The 20,612-nt window shown below is 44.0% G+C and overlaps 1 protein-coding gene across 1 annotated transcript in view; it reads right to left on the bottom strand.

The window, feature by feature from the left end:
• The window catches only part of EEA1 (early endosome antigen 1), a 74,416-nt gene extending 54,743 nt beyond the window's left edge, over positions 1–19,673 (bottom strand). The window contains exons 1-2 of the mRNA XM_084272740.1: positions 19,570–19,673; positions 11,662–11,754 (exon numbers count right to left, since the gene is read on the bottom strand). Of these exons, the coding sequence (XP_084128866.1) occupies positions 11,662–11,754; positions 19,570–19,593 (117 nt within the window). The 5' untranslated portion in view covers positions 19,594–19,673. The remainder of the gene's footprint in view (positions 1–11,661; positions 11,755–19,569) is intronic.
• Positions 19,674–20,612: the final 939 nt, after the last annotated feature.

Raw genomic sequence — 20,612 nt, 5'->3', positions numbered from 1 at the left:
GCTTGGGCTTCTGTGGTGGGGTTTTTTTTGTGGTTGGGATTTATTCTGTGGGAATAGGAGTCCTGGAGAAGAGGAAAGAATAGATTATATGTGCAATTAGCCCAAGGGGACAGCAATCAATCATTTGTTTCATTTGTTAGGCAAAGCCAGCTCAAGATTTCCCAGGCCAGCAGACCTGAAAGCAGTGGCTGCAGGATGAGGGGCCAGAGGCAGAGGATAGATGCCACACCAAGGGAATGTGCTGCAGCCAAAAAGCCCAGGGGGTGGACAGAAGCTCTGAGAAGGCAGGCTTGCTGTCACCAGCAAAGGGGTGAAGCATGGACAAAACCTCCTCTTTATGGTAGAAACCACCCTCTTCTCACATGGGCAGGGGTAGTAAGTGATCACCCACCAGCACCAGGCTCTCCACCAGCACTGCTGTGACCATGGCTGGCCTTGCTTTTGGGGGACCCAGCACTGATTCCATCAGCACTGGGTTACAGCTCTCACACACATCCTCACTTTGATGTAATGTTTCCTACAAGTCTGACACACAGAGTGAGATGTCACCCTTCTGCATCCCCAAAAGGAAAACGTCATCCTTCCTGTGCAGAGCTGGGGTGGGCAGGAACACCAGTTCCTACAGCTGCCAGCACTACCACTTGCACATCTTAAAACCGCCCAAAGCCAGGGTGCTGGCTGTGTCTCACAGGCTAATAAAAGTCAGATGTCAACTCTGATGTCAGCAGCAGTAATTCAGTTCTCTTTGGAGAAAGAAAATCAGAATCATCAGGATCTTCCTGGGCACCAGACAGATGACAATCTTGTTTGGGGACTTGAGTTGGTGGATTTCTCACTTTATCTCTTTTTTAAAACTTGTGCAGTTACAACCATGAGATGTAACACTGCTCACTGCAAATTGGGGGAGCTGAGATGTCCTTTCCAGTTAAGTCTTGGCTCCATTAACCAATGGACTTGTTTAAAGAAGCTGCAAGCACAAGAGCAACATTGCTCTTGTATTTGAGGAAGGAAGGTACCATATAAAACCTGCAGTTATACTTTTCAAAAGGCTGCATTTACCAAGAGACACATGGCAGGTTTCATTTTAAGATGCATTTAGGAGTTACTCTGCATAAAGCACAGCCACAGCAAAGTGAAAGGCAACTCATATTCTTCATTTAATAAAAGCAAAGACTTCACTTACAGCCCCTGCAGCACTGTACCATAATTGTAACTCCCTAATTGATGTTTCTGATTGGGGTTTATCTTTCACTTTACACAGGAAGAAAAGCACCCAAACAAAATGAAAGGATGATTAGATGGGGTTTGGTTTTGTAAATACAGAATCTTCCCAGCAGGACAGGTCAATTCAGTGAATTCATCCAAAGCTTTTTGGAGGTGCCTATCAGTTAACAAAAAATAAGAACAAAAACACAACCACCACACACAAGATATTTTAATCAGGAGAGAGTTCTTAAGACCACCACAGAATTGCTGAAGCAAGAACAGTAAGAAAGACCAAACCAAGACCCCATATATGTGCACAAACAACCCACTAGGAGCCAGCACACAACCTGAAGCTCAAAACAGCCCCTGGCCCAGCGATCAAGGCATTAATTTCAATAAGAACAAGAGAGGTGCTAAACTTCAAAATCCAATTTTCCAATCCCATGGGAAACATTTCTCTTCCAGGTGCATGCCTGCACCCAGCACCTCCATAGCACCATGTTGTTCATAGCTGGACAGGCCTTCCTTGGTGCAAAGACTCCAACACGTAACGGTTGCAGTCAGAGCAGAACAGAAATTCCTACAGGGAGGTTTTGTAGGCAGGTGCCTTGCCTCAGCTACAGTTGTAACACCAAATTTCACCAAAGATCTCTGACTCTGTGGAAGCACCAGAGGCTTGTCTACTTGCCTTTCTCAAGAAAGACATAAGAATAAGACTATGGAAGAATGTTTGTAGCTATTTTTCCCCTCTAATCCCTAAGACATACTTTCAAACCTGGTAAAGTTAAGCCTCTGAGCTCTCTCCCTCCCAGAAGGCATACAAGGTAAACCATTCCTTTGGGTAACATTAATATTCGCACGAATCATTAATACAGCATTCTTTGGGAAGTACGTCAGGATGCTAAAAGCAACAGTGGAAGGAAACTCTCTCCACAAGAGCTACCATATTTACTTTTATTGTGCCAATATAAATTTACAGGGCTATTAACTGTTGGAAGAACTTCGGCCTCCCCACATTGAAGCACAGTGTCCAGGGAGAGCAGGGGCACGGACCCACAAGCACATAATAAGGCTGACTGCAGGCTCCCACAGAGCCCTCCTAATCCTCAGGCTATCTTAAAACCCATACACAAATAGTTTATGTAACAGAAAAATTACTGCATAGAACTGAATTCTGTTTCTCTGACTTCTCCTTGTATTACTCTGTAGAACTAGGGGAAGAGTAGAGTAGTGGTACAACAATGTATTTCGGAAAATTTCAGCTATCTCACAGTATTGCCTTACTTGTAATGGGTTAATGGGTTTTTTCCTCACTATTCTGCACAAACCTGACCTGATGAAGTTGGGTAGTGACAAGACATTTTGAAAAGCAGTGTTTTCCTTACTCATTAGCAAAGAAAATTGAAGATTTTAAAGTTAGTCCATCACCACACTGAAGACTCCTGCTTGAGGTTTAAAAAAAAAAAAACAAACCCTAAACATTTACATGTAGGTGTCTACTCCCCAGTCACTACCAATTAATGGAGGAAGCAGCTAGTTTGCTGACCTAACAAATGTGTGTGTCATACATACAGTCAGCATAACAGCTCCCTGGGCTCCATCATTGATAACTGGAGCTTGAGCCACTTACATATACATGCATTAAACCTGTTTTCATCTGCCAACTGCTCTTTTTTCTTCTAGGGCTTTAATGAATTTATCTTGATAGAGCTAATATGAAATCTTAAGCAATTAATGAGTGAAAGAGCAGATTACTTTATTTGAAGCTCCTTTTTCACAAATTAAAACTGGTGTTATCAGGAAGAAGAATGACAAAAGTTCTTGAAGGACAGTCCCATGGGCAGAACAGTTTTTACAAGCTGGAATTCAGACTAGCTCATCTAATTGGAGTCCAAGAAAAAAGGTACCTTGTTTAAGTTTGAATTAGCCAAGCTACCCTGGTTCCTTAGTATTTTCTTCAAAGATCTGATGGCTGTTTAGTCTGTTCTCAAATCCCATTTTAATATTGCATAGAACTGAACAAGTGGTCCCACTTAGGTTGCCACAACTGCTGCTGACCCACAGCTGTATGTGGTATGGAGCCATACAGTATGAAGAGCCCCCACAGAGCTCTATTTCCTTACACAAACAGCTTCTGCAACATCTTGAATTTTTATCCCAGCAATTATGTCATGAGTCAAGCTTAAAGAACCAAGGAACTTTGCTCTTTTCCACTGAGAAGTCATTTTTATTCCACAAACACTCTTCTTGGAAAATATTTAAGTACTGTGGTGAATAGGAAAAAAAAAAACCCAAACCCAAAAAAACCCTCCAAAAACCCCACACCAAACCCCACAGAATTTCAGGACAATTGATCCTTTTACCATACAGAAAAGGCAAGTGACTATTCTACCACATACACCCTATAGGACAGCCTAGCCCAATCCAGTACGTGCTTTAACATGCTTGGCATTCATATGACCAGGTTTTAAATTTAAATCAATTTCAGTTTCTGGGCTTGATCTCTGACCTTCCAGAAGGACTGAGCCAGGACTCAAGCCTACAGCCTGTTTCCAATAAGCCACATGAACAAAAAACAATAGCTGTGATTCAAACCCAAAACTGTAACACCTTCCAGTCAAGACCCACGTCCGCCCATGTGTCAGAACCCAGAGTTACATTAACAACTCTTTCCCAACTACATTGGTACGATAAGCTCTATGCTGCGAATAAAGTCCAGAGCTTTTATAAACCAAAAGTAAATTCAAGAGCTGTATGGCCTGTTCACGTGCTCAGAGGCATAAGCAGTTTCCTGGAATTGATTTCACTTTTTGTGTATCAGGAATATTTGTAACAACTCTAAACGTTTTCCCACCACAGGTGAACCTTCACAACTTTCCCTGACACAGGGTACGTGGCTTCACCAGCACTTAAATAGTAAGTCTAAGGTAAAACTCAGATATCCAACAGCTACACAGTGATTTAAAGGCTGAAACATTTTACAGGACAGAAGATTAGGAACTGTATATACTCAGAGCCAGAGGAAAGAAACATAGAGCTGAAAGATGTATCAAGGAGTTTTCTAGGCTTTATTTCCCAAATATATATCAAAGCAATTAACTGAATCCTTAGGAAGTTCTCAGAAGCAGATTAAACTGTCTCCCTGGATAGCAAGGGCAAGACCATATTTCATCCTTTATTTCAGAAGTTTTACATACTGATTATAAAAAGAGATATTTAAGATTAAGAATAAATAAACTAGGTCACTCCCTTTATATATTGCTAAAAGGAAAATACAGTTAACATTTTTTCCGTGCCTTCCACCAGAAAAAGCCCGTTCCTCTGTGTTTACATAAACAGTAAAAAGACAGTGGCTTCCTCAGATAACATCTCATTTAATCATTAGAAAAGTGGATAAAAAGGTCATGCTTTGTATAATTAAGACCTGCAGTCCATTTCAATTTTACAAGCATGTATTTAACTTCCTGGACAAACCCAAAAAGGTGTCTTGCTATGGTTTATTTTATATCAGACTGCAGACTAGATGTCTTGCCAGAAAAGAAACTGGATTTTACTGAGAAGAATAGAACCAACATAATTTCTAGTTCAGTTCTCTTCTGTTTTTACTATTGATGAGTAAGACTACAATTCTGTCACAACCTACAAGACTACGATTTTGTCACGAGTTATAAATCCTAACTCAGTGGATTATCTATTTCTTAAAGAAAAATTGCATTACATAGCAAAGTCAAATCAAACCAGTATCTCTAATTCTTCATTCTCTTAGTATTGTTCAGATGTTGCAACACATTAATGTACTAATGTAGTTCATTACAAAGTACATTACATTAGTACATTACAAAGCAATGACTTTCTGTTCCTGTGCAAAAGCAGACAAGTATCACCGAGGAAAAAACAGCTGCCGCAACCTAATTCAAGAAGCAACTGAAAAAGCAGCCAAAAAGAATAAAATATCAGCATTAAAGCATTAAAATATCAGCATAAAATAACATAAAACATGATACTCTGTGCAAAAACAGCCTGCAACATTCCAAGGGCATCCTTCAAAATCAAAGATGCAATCAACTGCATCTACAGTGAAAGACTAATAGGAAAAATACCCCATCGTAAGTAAGGAGATACTTTCAAAGAGAGAAAAAAGCCTCACATTTTTGCACAACTAGTATGCCAATTTAAACTCCAGGCAATCATGCTATTAAAAGTCTGTTTAGAAAACATCAGGATCATATCTTGCTTGTTTCAGCCAAGAAATACATATTTACTAAATATCTGGGAAGTTATGAAGCCTACCCAAAAAGAACCTGATAAAAACTGCCTTAGATTTAGCCTCATTGTAGATAAGACAACACCTAGTAACAGCCACTATATTGTAAACATTGCAAAAGTACCACAGTGTGGTTTTGGATACCTCAGGAGAAATCAGGAAGGGAAGTCTGAAACTAAGCTTCTCTGACTCAGTGTTCAGATGTCCTGAACGCCCAACAGAGACAGTCAGGAAATGCTGGACACAGTTTACAAACACATCATTCCTTAGGAAAAAGAAAATAAAAGAAGACAAAACAGAAGAATCCACAGAGCTTTTCTGACACCGCTGTATACGTGGAAGCTGGGGAACAGCATTCCTGCCTGGGAACGTGGCGGTACGTGTGACTTCAATCCAGCATGTATTTGGCTGAGTTGACACTACATGGACAGACACTTGCCAACGTTTTGGTGGTTGTTCCAGCAGCTGAAGAAGCCACTGTCTTTTAAAGTAAGGCTTCCTCAGTGCTTGGGGAGCCAGGGAAAGTACTTCACCGTCATCTTCTTCAGTTATCACACAGTGCAATCCCTAGTTCGAGCCACGAGGGCTGCAGAGAGACTGCTTTAAGAGGACGACCACAAATAAGGCTGTAGGCGAGTGGCAAGGATCCTTTCCCACAACAGGACATCAGGCACTTTGGGAAATGCAGGAATGGGTGACTGTCACCGAAGAACAAGATCAACTCTAACTGCATGAAGGACAGAGAGGAGGCAAGGGCAAGGAGAAGAGAGGGGCAAATGACCTGACTTCCGAAATATTTAATCAGCAGGGAATGTGTATCAGTGGAAGACAAGTTACTATAGAAAGCTGTAGACATGCAAAACTAAAAGCAATGAACTAATTATTTTGCCAGCCAATTGGCAGTTTCTCAGGTCTCACAAAGTGTGACCAAACTCTGCACTCGTAACGTGTCCTACCTCCCCGTTCCTGGAGCACACACTGGCAGAAAACCTGCACTCAGGAGCTTCTTCAGCAGTTCAAAAAAAAAAAAAAAAGTGTTTTAACTTTTCACAGCACTATCTGCAAGCAGCAGAAAACCAAACACCAGTCTAAGCAAGCCAAACTCACAATGCTTCATATCTGCCATGTAAAATTACATTGATAACAGATTATATTATTCTTACAATGCCAATCTAGGAATGGCAAAGATGGAATGAAAGGTGACAACCCGGTTTTGTTGCCACTTCAGGATCACAGTGCACTTGTTGCAAATGCAAACTATCGTTTTCTACCAACAAATGCAAACCATCAGCTTCTCAACAGGCAAGTACTTTAGATTTTACATGTTAGCATTGGTTGCAATGATTAAGATTTCCCCACTTTTTCAGTGCTTCTATGCATACTGATGTAATAAAAGATCAAAATGGGAAAAAAAAAATCTATACATTAGCATTCTTTGTTTCTCACCTCTTCCTAATAGTTACTGAATCACTGTAACAAGAAACACAGCTTTAGCAACAGGAAACAGCAAGAGCTAGAAACAACTGAATTGGGACTACATGTGCTACACTCAATACACAAGTTTTATCAAGTTAAAAACTTATAATGAGCTACTGCCAACTACAAAGCACTGACAAGTATCCGATGGTGGAAAACTCAAGAGTGGGAAAGAACCTGCCGGCAATGTGTGAAACTACCTTAAACACAACCCAGATTAAATGAAAGAACAACTTCTTCAGGTAACCAAACCACGCCTGATGGTTCACCTCCCACACACTACTGGTGTCACTGCATCAGGAATTCCACAATCTGTCACTGGTAAGTCACCGCTTAGTCAAATAAGGGACTTGCATTGTGACCAGATTAACACAGAAAATCAAAAGCTGACAGAGCTCTATGGATGGTCCCGGCTTCAGCAGGAGGCACTGAAGAGTCAATCCAAAGACAGTCTCCAGTCCTCCTGGCTCTGAGGAGGTCCTGCAGCACTCCAGAAGAGCACCAGCATGTGTCAGTTTTAACAGAGATTCAGCTCACTTTAACTGTTGACTCTTCACCCTTGAAAAAAGACCTCAAGTGAGAAGTGTATTGATGGCTTTAATCATCTTTGGGAATAACAACCCACAAATTCAAGTTTTCCCTTCAAAAACAAAGCATAAATACACGTTGAGTGTAGGGAAGGAAAAAAGCACAGCTTGACAAATGCATACAGGCACAAACACAACAAAATCACATTGCTCACGCAGCTGGGAACAAACACTTTGTTTCCAAAACCCAACAAAAGTAACTTGGCAGAAAGAATGAGCACTTTACCCTCATATAAACCCATTTAGCACATGGTGAGCTGCAAGCTCCCAGAAGTCAAATCTACTCTCTGAAGGTTCACAGTAAAATAACAATTCTTGTGTGATTAGAGGCTGTTACCTTCCAGAATCTGACCTCTTCCAATCAAGCAGTGTAAAGCTGCATGCTTTGTTTTAGTGATGTGGTTTTACGCTCCTCAACTGGAAGAATTTAGAAGTGCACTACCACTTACAATGTCTTACCTGAAACAGCCTTCGCGTTTTGTTGGGAGCATAAAAAATGCCAATAAAATGCTACATAAAAAATTGTTTTAATAATTATTTTTAAAATGTTGCTGCACTAGTTCAGGTTCTTAAAATACGTTTAAGAACATAAGGTTCTAATCTTTTTACATTGCTGTTCTCTGTTCCATCTTTTATCCAACATACCTATCCCCCACTAGAAATCTGGTTTAAAAATAGTTAGGTAATAAGAGCCTCAAGCATTTCTTTTCACAAAGGATATACCAAATCTGTATTTATCACTACAAGTCTGAAGTGAAGTAAACCAATTAATCTAACAGTCTTATTTACAAGAAAATCAAGCAAAGTTGCTCAAAAAGAATACATTGGTGACTGCAAGTCTCCCAGGACTGTAAATGTTTCATGTGAGAGACAACTGCAAACCTGAAAGCTAGACATAGATTAATTCTTCTGCTGAATGTATACTTTGGAATCATGCATAAGAGATCAAATTATGTTCCAGCAAGGAATTAAAAGAAACCATTTGAAAAGATGACACCCAAGCCAGTAGAAGAGATCTATGTTCATTTAAAGCAGCCCATTACTAAAGCTATTGAAACAAAATAAATAAGACCCACAGTGACAGCTGGGAGGTCACGAAGCTCCTGTCTTCCTTCTGTCCCAGCGTGCTCATTCTGGTAATGTTCACACAGATCAGTGGGAGTTACACACGTTTTCATACATAGTGGACAGATGAAGCCCTGTGAAACGTATATTTACTTTTCAGACACTAATAAAGACAAAAAGCAGATCTGGAATCAAATGCTGTTTAAATTCTTACACTGAAAGTTCTCTACAGTCATCAAAAGCAAAATCCATCTTCCTTTTGGATAGTTTTTGCAAACCACTTATCAATACCATGGAGAAGGCAAGAAGGAACAGTTATTAAAAGCAGTGAAAATAAATCTAAGATGCTATCACTCTGCTGCATACTGCTATGTGCTTTCTAGACACTCTCAGTACCCCCTTCAGGTGGCAAAGGAATACGCTGCGTAACGAACTGCGAATGGACCACGATAAGGCAGCTTCCCACAACATGTTCAGAGGTTTCAGAGAGACACAAGAGTGAGATTGCAGAAGTGCCCCTGTATATTGATAAGCAAGTCTGAGGCAGGATGAGAGGCTGAGGTGCCCACATGGCCGCACGCCTGGCTGGCATGCCCACTTTGGGAACCCTGCCCAGTAGGATTAAATCAAAAAAGCAGCCCAACCAACCAAACCCAAGCATGCACACGAGAGATTTACCTAAGTCAAAAGTTCTACAAAACAGCATTACATCTTCAAGACACATGCTACATCTTTAAACACCTGGAAGAAACAGGGTGGAGAGTAAAGCGCTGGTGGGCTCACTGCCCACGCTGCTAGCTGGAAGATGCCGGCTGGCCCACGGCAGAGGCAGGCAGAGCAGGCTGAACACAACCTTCTGTCACGCATGGAAAGGTTAAGGCCCCTTCCAAAAAGGGGTACCTGCGGCAAACCTGTCTAGCTAATGCAGCCACATCACACTAATGAAAGCATAAGCATGCTGGTGGGCTTGCTGCAAGCATATTTAGCAACCCTGTACTGCAGACTGAGCTGTACTCAGACCTATGCTAAAATGGTAGGATAGGCTCAAACATTTCCTGCTTGGGCAAATTGCACAGTGAATAAAAGATGTACCCAGATTTGATTATAGCCCTATGTTATCTGACGTGTTGACGTGGCCACAGACAGGACTAAACCAGATTTTCACCTCCCCTTCACCAAGGAACAATCTGAATTCAGACTTCCCCACTCCTTTCGTTTCACACTACTGTTCTGAGAAACCAGAATTGATTTCAACCAGGCTTGAGGAGGTAGGAAACATAAGAATCTGCACACATTTCATAATTATTCTCCATTTGAATCTTGCAGCAATATAAATTAGAAAATCTAGCCAAGAAATGGAACAAAAAATAAATCAACTTTATGTAATACTGGGGAACACAGTGATAAAGTGGAGAGCAAACATTCTGCAAAGTCTGGCTACACTGCTCCTGCCGAGAAGTTCTCAAGACACAACACCTCAGGCCAGCTGTGCAGGAAAAGGAAGACCAACAGAAAGGCTCAAGTTGCAAGCTGTAACATGCAAATCTCAGGAGAATAAGAACCCACCACCAGCTTCAGAGCTCGCTGTAACATGCAAATCTCAGGAGAATAAGAACCCATCACCAGCTTCAGAGCTCACTTTCAAACTGATTTTTCGAAATTATATGCTAAGGAGAACATCCCATTTATAACTAATACAACAGAGACTGGGATTATTGACAACTAAAAGATCCTTTTTCACATTGTACTGTATCAACCAAAAGCGACCCTGCAAGCTTTGATCAGGCCCAGTTTCAACTCAGGAGCAAGAAAAGCCAAGGGTGCAATAGCGCGGGCTCACCACCACTTCGAAAGCTGGTCCTGTGTCAAGGAAATGCTACCAGGTTGGTACTGAGGTGCCTTGTGACTCCCAGCAGCTGCACAGCCAGTGAAACTGCACTCGTGGTAGCGGAACCGTGCAATTTTAGCCAAACTTTGGGAAGAAGCAATTACCCCATCGCACACTTGTATGCCCTAATTGACTGCAAAAGTAATGAGGGTTTAGTCTGCAATTTAAGAATATTTACTTGCTTCATGAATGGTGTAAATATGCATACGAGCCAGATTTGGACTCACAAATGTGTGACATGTAAAACGAATGGCAAAATATTAAGGAATGTCTGATTATACTGACTGTACTAAGGCTTCAAAAAGAAGAAATAAGCAGATGCACAGATGGAAGGCAATTAGGATTTTAAACATCACTGTGAAAGTTTCTATTTTACCATAGCAGACAGGAGTGTTTGAATCATCATACACTTTATTCAGTGTAAGAAAGGGCACTTCGCTCCCTTTAATGCTGTAATAGGAGTAATTAACCTTGCGCTGCATTTGTATGCAAAGCTTGAAACGTTTTCAAGCCAGGCAATCAGGCTACATTAGCACAAACTTGCTTCAGCAGCCAGCAAAGTCAGTTTGCATTTTTAAGAGTTAATATTTGACAACACTGTAAATCCAAAGACATTGTAACAGGGGATTCAAGCAAGAATAACAACTTATTCTGCTGGTTAAATATGGCATACAGCACATAAAAAATGCATAGGATTTACAAGTGACAGATTTATACACCAACACCAAACAAAAAACAACACATTTGGTATTGTACAAGGAGGAGGTTTCTGGTACACATTATAGTTTAGCAGGACCAAGGTGAAAAGGGACTGCAAGTGTGATAAAATGTTAAGACTCACTTTTCAGAACTCTCATGAAAGATTTATTAACAAGGAATCTTAAGCTTATGTCTCATTGCTTTTAATTTTAATAATTCATCTCTAAGATTACAGGAAGGCTTGCTTGTGACCATTTAGACAGATAAGCTTAATTAACAGTTACATATAAATATGGCCTAGCTTTCCTTTTTTTCTAATTTAAAAAAAAAACCCCAATTTTTAGAAGACAACACTTCTGAGTATTTCTTTAGTACAGCCATTATTTAGGCAGGGCATCAAAAGTTCCTCCCAACAGCTTCACAGATCAGAGAAGCAGCACCCATGGGACTCCAGCCCCTCACACAGCGTACAGTACCTCGGAGGAGCCTTCATTGTTCACGTCCACGGCATTTCCTGGTGTGGCAGATGAATCTGAATCCGAGCTCTGAGACCCTCCCCTACCCGGAGTCTGAAATGGAAGAAGAGAAAAATGAGTGTCTACAGACGGTATTTAATAAAACATGGGACATATCCAATGCAAAGGCCTCTCCTCTACTTAGTGGAGCACAGAAGTATCTTCTCTCCACAAAAATAATGAATTGAACAAGCTGACAAGCAATTATGTAATTTTCAGCACAACACTTCAGCAAAAGCTTTTATCCACGACTCTCCAAGCATCAAAGACCGAGCAGACACCAGAAGCAAAGGCCAGGATTTTAAACCACTTCCTCTCATACACGCTCACCACAAAACAAGGAATTAGGCTAAACCCTGCCCTTACGTCACTCACTCCAACGTTAAATTAGGTCTCTCTATGAAATAGGAAAAGGCTAGAAATTACAACCTAGAGCATGTGAGAAGTAGTGAACTAGTATCATAAGACTTTCTTGATAATTTGTCGACAAACTGAACAAGCCTTCCAACATTTGAAAGAGAGTAAACTAAAGAGCAAGGACCCTGCTGACACAGTAGGCATGAAAGCAGGTACACCGCCTTGGTTTGGAAAAAACAAAAATAAAAATCAAGCCTGTGGCAAAGTTAAAACACGTTCATCAGTAAGACAGCCTACAAAGCCAAACTCCTATGAAGAGGTTGAAAATTGAAACATCAGTATTGATTTGAAGCTATAAATTTAGAGATAATAAGCAAATAAACTTTAAACACTACGTGATTCAAAATCTGGATAGATGGATCACAGCTTACAATCCTTATTTAACTATAACTTTGATTTAAATTTGATTTAACTTCTCTTACTCATCTCCAGAAAGCCCCTGCTTGGCCGACGGCAGAAGAGTTGCATTCACCAAGCAAATACCAGTAAGGAAATTATCTTAATACTGATATGCAATCCTACTCTCAACAAAAACAAAACCAAAAAAAGTTCATTATCCAATCCCATGATGACAACTGCAAATGGGATGAAGTAATGCTACTGCTGCAGTTTAGCCCATCTGGAAATACTTATAATGTTATAAAAGATTTTCTAATTCAATATAGGGGGATTAAAGATACAGAATTTTAAATATATAGATGGAAATCTACAGAGAGTGGGGCAGAAGTAGATAAATAAATTTGTTTCTAGGCCTTGGTGTCTCCAAAATCTTCTTTGTTTTAGAATTTTCTTGCTCAAATACATCCTTTTTTCCATACCTTGAAAATTAAGTACATTTTCTTGCGCTGATTTATAAAGAATGTTTTATTTCCAACTTCCATAAAGACAACAGCCTTTTATTACTAAAAAAAATATTAAAAATATGTAATAAAAAGTTCAAGTTTACTGATTAAGGACTTAATTCCCCATGAGATACAGTACAACGTTAGAAAGGCTTCGAAGACTGGCCAAAGGGAAGCGAGGAGGAGTGAAGCAGCAAGCTATCAGGCTGGTGACAGTAAGTGAAGACAAGGACCATCACTCCTCCTTCCAGCCTTCTCTGGGGTCATCAGTTAAGTGATCAACATACGCTGGCCTTCCTACTCCTATGCCTTTTTTATTTTATCTGTTTCATGTTTGTAAATAGTTTCAATATAGTTTCCTTCTAGTACAGCATACAAAAGCAATAGGAAAAGTGATACAACCTCTCTGGGTTAATAATAGGAGATGCAAAAAAGGGTGTAAGCAAAGAATACCATGCACATGCAAAGCACATCAAAGTGAAGGCATTAGTACTTCTCCTCCAGGTCACTGATACAGACAGTAAACAAGGCACATCCCAGCATGGACTGTGGCTGCAAGCACATCAGGTTTTCATATGACATCAAACTGGAAGGACCAGCTGATACACTCAAGGGCAGGGCTGCCATTCAGAGGGACCTGGGTGGGCTGGAGGAATGGGCTAAAGGGAACCTCATGCAATTCAACGTGGACATATGTGAAAGGAAAACCCCTAGCAGCCACACAGGCCTCTCTACCGAAAAGGACCTGGGGCCCATGTCAGACAGCAAGTTGAACTGGAGCCAGCAGCGTGCCCTGGCAGCAGAGACGGCCACCAGCACCCTGGGCTGTATTAAAAGAAGCCCAGCCAACCGGCCAGGGAAAGCGATCATCCCCCACTGGCCAGCACGTGTTGGACCACATCGAGATACTGCATCCAGTTTTGGCTCTCCCAGCCCAGGGAGGACATTGAGTGAGCTCAGCAAATGGCCACCGTGACAACTGGAGCACCTCCCCCATGGGGAGAGGCTGAGGGAACAGGGCTGGCTCAGCCTGTAGCAGAGACAACCTTGGGAGGGCTTACGGCAGTCCTACCACCACCTCAGAGAAGGTCATCCAAAAGGGGAAGCCAGGCTGCTCCCAGCAGCACACAGTGGGAGGACAGCACACAACAAAAAAAAATGAAAGAAGAGATGTTCCCACTTGACACAAGGAAAAGCTTCTCCAGCATGGAGAGATGAACAGCCAGCTCGTGACCTCTGAGCTGGTCCTGCTCCCAGAAGGAGCTCAAACTAGAGAGCTCCTGAGCTCCCTTCCTTCTCAAATTGTTCTGTGATCTTGGAAGCGCTGCCCTGTGGAATCACATGTCCTGCAGGCGAGCTCTGAAATGCAAGGTTAGCAAATTTTGGGAACTTTTAAAAAGGTTTTGGAAATCTGAATGTGATAAAAAAGGCAGTCAGCTATAGTGGCTGTTGTGATCTAGAAAGCCTGAGAACTTGGACCCCTATCTGTCCCAGCATCTACATCCACAAGTAGAAATAGAGAAAGTTTTGAAATGGAGGAGGAGGCCTCAGCATTCATGGATATAAGGTATCAGCCACAACAAGTGAAGAATGTGCCCTCGAGTAGACTGGGACACAGGCTCAGAGGGAGAACAGGAACAAAACCTGACAGCCTGAGCAAGGGCAGTGAGAGATGGTCCAACCATCCCTTCAGACAGGCAGCACGTACCTCTGCTTCCAGCATACCTAATGAATCACTTTGTCCCAGCACCAGGGATATTCTGTGCCAATTAACACAGCACTTTCTTCACCTGCTACCCTAACTTCTCACACAACCCTACCGCGGGCCACTAAGTCACTAACTGCCCACCAGGCTTCGCCCCAGAGTCCACTGCACTTGGCAATGAGGTTTGCATATTAAGTTCCAGCACTACAAACTGGAGATTAGTACAGCCTCCTGGATGAAAGCTCTTATATTAAAAGTACAGTATTATTACTACATGGTTGATTAAAGTATTTGCTTTATGAAGCACTTCAGACATGCTATAATCACACTAAAAGGCACCACGTGGCACGTGTTACTATGCACCATATACAGGACAAATTATTAAACAGTACCTGGTAAAATCCTTTTAGCCTTTCAAAAAAGCAATGTGCTCTCTTTAAAAGAGAAAGCCTAATTCCACACTAGATTTAGAAAGCTTAGCACAAATAGGTGGCATTTTCTGGTGAGTGACATGCACAGGAAAGTAGGGTGGGAAGGGGTTTTTTTAACTGATCATTGCATGATCAAATAGGTTCACATGCATGTTTAAGCCAGGCTCCCAGACCACTCTCAGATCACATTCCATTAAGAAAACAAATAAATAAATCACCACACATCGAGCAACTCGGACTTTGTGAATTAAAGGAAGATTCAGAATGCTGCTCTTTGTTTTCAGTTGGCCTACACAGGGGAGCAAAAGAATGACTTAAGGAATCCCACAGGAAAAGTAACTTTTCATATATATTTTTACCAAATTAACATTTGACTCTTAAAATCACACCTGGAGTTGAAAGACTAATGCAAAATTAGTCTCCTACCCAGTGTATTCCTTTCCAAGTCGTCAGCTATATTTGTTTAACTTGCAGAGAAGCATATGTTTCCACTACTAGCACTAGAGTAGTAGAAGTAATATGCTAAACTTCATAACGTTGTCCTCTGTGTTTCCCCAAAACTGTGAGCTAATATAAAGAAACATCATTAACAACAAAAAGGACGACAATGATTGCAGCTTGTTATCTGAAAAGAAATAGAAAATTATATAATGAACCAGTTAAGCTAATATATTAAAATGACTGAGTATAAATACGGATCGCTAGCGTGTCATTTTTGCATAGTCATTTAATCTGTCTATAGCTACACTCCATTCAGTTATGAGACTCTTTTCAGCAGTTTTAAATTCAGAATAAATTAAACCTTTGAAAAAAATATGTTAAGCCTTGAGAATGTCTCAACAAATATGGATTTATAGTTTTCCCAGCACAGATTTAAATACTACAGAAGAGTACTACAGTCGAAACTTCTTAAGGTCCTGAAGCAGCAAGCAAGATGCAAGAGTGAGAAGATGAGAAGGCCAAGGCCCCTGTTGTCAAACAACTCTCAGTGCTAGAAACAGAATACACTGCAATACAGGACAGCAACACCGTTTACTTCTCAAGAAGTGTGATGCTTATTTTATGACTCTGTAAAATGAAGTGACTCCTGCCTGACTTCACGGGGCGCAAAACCTTTCCCACTGCACCACCAGTCCCACACAAGCTGACCCTGTGCCCAGGAAGAGGCACATGTGGTTCCTTCATCCCCACAGGGAAAGCATGAGCACAGCTGCAGGTCAGCATCCATCCATGTCAATAGGCCACCTAGCCAGCCCTGCATTTATAAATGTAAATATAAATTACAGGCAAGGGACGGGGCACAGGTCAACATCTCGAGTCCAGAGTACAAAGAAAAGGCAACTGTACTGCCCATGCTACAGAAGTGCCAGCAAAGCCCTGTTCTCCACCTAGACCCCAAGATCTCAAGACCAATAACTCAAGCACTGTCAGAAACAGAACAACAGGATCTTGCCACCCAAACACAGCACAATCCCTCAGACTTGTAGACAGCCAGTTAAACACAAAGAATGAAGATAAAACCCAACATAAACAGTAGTCAGGCTGGCTCAATAGAGGAGCCCTCCACCACAAAACATGAGTGATGGGGATAAGGCTCAGAAGAAGGGCAAAGTAATCAGTTTTCCACCAGCTGAAAATAAATGCCTCCTCCTTACAAAAAGTGGTGGTTTGGAGGGTTTTTTTCCCCTCTCCAAGTTTTAGTATCTTGCCAGCATAAGTGAGCCCTGCTTTAACAGGCCAGAGGCAGCAGCCACTGTCCCACTAGCAGATGAACGATGGAGAGGGGACACAGTCACCACAAAGGGCCTTCAGAGTTGAACACAATAAAGAAAATACAGATCTTTAAAGAACCTCCTGACCAAACCTAAAATATCTGTGCAGGAAAGTTGTGTTTCGGACATTCCACATCGATGTCTCTGTAAAACTGAAAAGTAGCAAGAATGAAAGAAAAGGGGTTTTATGGTGCAAACATACAGAACAGATGGACCCCTGAGATGTCGCACTGAAAACATACATAGAATTTAGAAACAGCTAAAACAAGGACCTAACTGAAGACAGCATGGAGATGTTAACTTCAAAAACTAAATGAGCAATGTCAGTAGTAGCAAGTATATAATACTTTGCATTTTGAAAATATGCCATTCAAGGTCACTGCTGATGATTTTAAAAACAGAAGTTACAACTGTGGTAGAAATGAAAAGGTAATTGGGGAAAAGAAGTATAAAGAAACATCTGATGTTTGAAAACTTTGTAAGTCAGAATTTCAAGTAGGTGACTAAAAGTATTAACAGAATATTTGCAGCTTTGTTTTCCTCTGTTGCAACTTGATGGCCAGCTGAGTTTAAAAAAATATAAAAGGAATGTAATAATGAATTCCTTTTTCTTTAAAAATGTACTTACATAACTGAAGTTACCAGCAAGGACTAGCCACCTGGCTAGAAAGGATGGTATCATGTATAATCAAATAATAAACTAAAAACATATACAAGAAACTAAGTTTCAGTGACTGAAAGGGGAGGGGGGCAGGTTGCCAGCTACATTAATGATGCACAGGAGAAGGGTCAAGAGGCCCTTTAAATTACTGTCTCGCACACATGAAAGATTTTAATACTTATGCTCCTCATGAACAAATCTGACAGCAAGCTAAGGCTCACTATTAACACCAAAGTACCTTAGAAGTCTTTTTCATTACTTGGCCAACCACAGATTCTAAATCAGAAAGGTTTGTATAGGGTTGATCCAGTACTTTTTTTATAAAAGGCCTAAAGCCCTTTCAATAACAAATGGATTTTTAAAAGCACAGTTACTTGCACCAAGTAGAAGATTAACACCTGTAAAAATCTTGACATTTCTCTGGTTTTTGGGCAGGAAGAAGCCTGTTTCACCTTTGTGGGCAATTAGCTCTGCTGTAATCCTCTAATTTGCACTGGGGAATAGTTGTTTAAACTTTTCAGAGAAGGTGGCTGTTTCTAACAAGCTGAAACTTTTGCACTGACTTCAGATTTTTTTAGGAAGCATTTAGCTGAACTTAAACTTGGGGGCAAATTTCCTTTGGCACTGTATCAAGCTTTTTCCTGCATCACAGAAGTCTTACTTGACGGCCTGTTATTTCTCAGAATCAATAAATGCCCAGTTAAACGCTGCCAATATTTAATTAAATCCGTACTATGTTTCCCTGCTTGTTAGCAGGGCTTCCCATCAAAACTTCAGGAAGGAAATTCTTCCCTGTAAACACAAAGCTCCACACAGACCAAGAGTGATGTTCACCTGCACAGGGTTTATGACCAAAAACATAATCTGAGGCGTGCTTTACACTGGAAAAGTTGGCGGTACATGTACCAACGTACTATCCTCCCCTCTGTTAACTCTCATTCTTGCAGCAAGGCTTCCCTGCATGGGCAGGAAAGAAAAGCGTGCCAGCACTGCCAGTAACACTCCAGTTCACAGAGGTGTTACGCAGACAAGCGCGATTCAGAGGAAACACCAGCCAAAACACCGAAGGGGGCGGCTGGTTTCCCCTTTACCCGTGGCCGTCTTCTGCACGACACCGACAGGGCTCCGGTGCGGGTGCTGGATCTGGAGCGCTGCCTTCCCACCGCCGGCGTGACTCAACCCTTTTCCGTGCATCCTCCAGCAGCCGAGCGCCAAGCGATGATGGGCTCCCGGAGCCCTGAGCCACCCCGACACCTGCCTCTCACCAGCACACCTCCCTGACAGCTTCCGCCCGATGTCACAAGGCAGCTGCAAGGCGGCCAGCTCGGCCACGGAGCTACGCCAGGATTTTGGAAGGCGATAAGGGTCTCCTAAAGGAGTACCACGACTTGGCTTCTCAAGCCAGGCAGAGCTGCCGGAAAAGCCGGTTCCTAAAGCAAGGAGGCGGCTGGCCGGCGGCTGCCGGGCTGGCTTTCGGCCTTAGAAGCCTGTTTGTTCGCTGGCCCCCAGGGAAATAACCCCAGGTCCCCGCGGCGGCTCTGCCCAGGCTGGGCTTCCCCTGAACCTGCCCCGAGGGCGGGCGGCCCGCGGCGACGAGCGAAGGCGGCGGGCGGCGACGTCGCCGTGCTGGGGGGAGGAGAGGCGAGGAAGCCACGCCGGGGCAGGGCCGCCCCTCGTCCCACCGAAAGGCCCCCCGCCCGGCCAAAGGGACCTGCCCGCCGCCGGCACCCCCGCCCAGCTCGGGGGACGCCGCCGCTTCCAGCCAGGACGCGGCGCGGGACCGCGGCCCCGTCCCGTCCCGTCCCGTCGGTGCTCAGGCGGGCCCCCGCGGCCGGGCTAGGGGGCGGCGGTGGACAAGCTCACGGCCTCCGCGGGCCTACCCCCTCCCCTGCGTCGCAGGACGGGCCGGTGGCTCCGGCCCCTCCGCTGAGAGCCCGGCCCCGAGCCCGGCTGGCACCAGGAAGCGGCACCTCCCCGCCACGCCACGGCAAGGCAAGGCACGCCGCCCTCGCCGCCGCCGGGGCGGGTCTCGCTGCCTTACCCGCTGCAGAATCCGCCTGAACATGGTGGCGGAGCCCGGATGCCGCCGGGCGACCACGGCCAGGCCGAGGGGGAAGCCGCGGGGCCCCGCACAGCGCCGCCCCCGCCCCGCAGGAGCCCGGCGCGGCCCGCTCGCCCCGTGACAGCAGCAGCGGCCGGGGAGGCGGGGCAGCCTCCGCTCCGGGGCGGGACCGGACCGTACCGCACCGCCCCAGGGAGGGACGGGCCCGACGGGGAATGGGCAACTGCTGCTCGGCCGCGGGGAACGGGGGAACGAAGAAACGGGGAGAGAGGCCGGCGGGTACCCGGCCGGAGGAGCCCAGGCCGGCGGGGTCTGCCCCTCGGAACGGGGCGGCTGTGGCGGTGAGGGCTCTGCGACCCGATTTCCTTCGCGGGGGGCCCTGGCCAGGCTGTTTCCCGCGGCACCGGCCTCAGCAGCGCAACTCTCGCTGCGCCGCCTGCTCCCAGCCTTCTGCCCGCGGGGAGCCGCGCTGCTGAGGCGGGAGAGAAACGAGGACGGTCGTTATCTCTACCCGGCCCTCGTCCTCTGCCAACCCGGCCTGCAGAGCCCGCGCAGCCCGCCGGCTGGGAGGAGAAGGCCGGGCGGGTTTCCAGTACCCCGGCAGCGCGGCCGTTCTCCCCGCGGGGGCCGCCCCAGGCGCCCGGCAGCTGCAGGGCCCCCTCGTTGCTGTCATTTCTTTGGATCGGGCCGGGGGAAGGGAGGAAACGGCAGCTGGGGGCTCGCTGTGTGAGGCGAAGCGCGAACGCGGATCCATGTTTTACTTTGTTCGTCGTGCGGTATAGAAAGTACTGGGGAACGCAGGCCAAAGGAGCATTCCTCAGGCGTTCTGGTTTGGATAATTAACTAGCAATTAATTCTGAAGGAGCAGTTGCTCCCTTCAAGCCCTGAACTGAGAAAGCGACCCTGCAGCGTGACCCAACGGGTGTTTTCTAGCTAACAGAGAATAACATTTTGCTCACGTAAGCATGCACCTGCCTTCAAAAAACGTAAAAGCCCCAAAACATCAGTTCAACTGAGAAAAA

Source organism: Gallinula chloropus (assembly GCF_964237585.1).
Source record: "Gallinula chloropus genome assembly, chromosome: 1".
Lineage (NCBI taxonomy): Eukaryota > Metazoa > Chordata > Aves > Gruiformes > Rallidae > Gallinula > Gallinula chloropus.
This window is presented reverse-complemented; position numbering and strand designations above follow the sequence as displayed.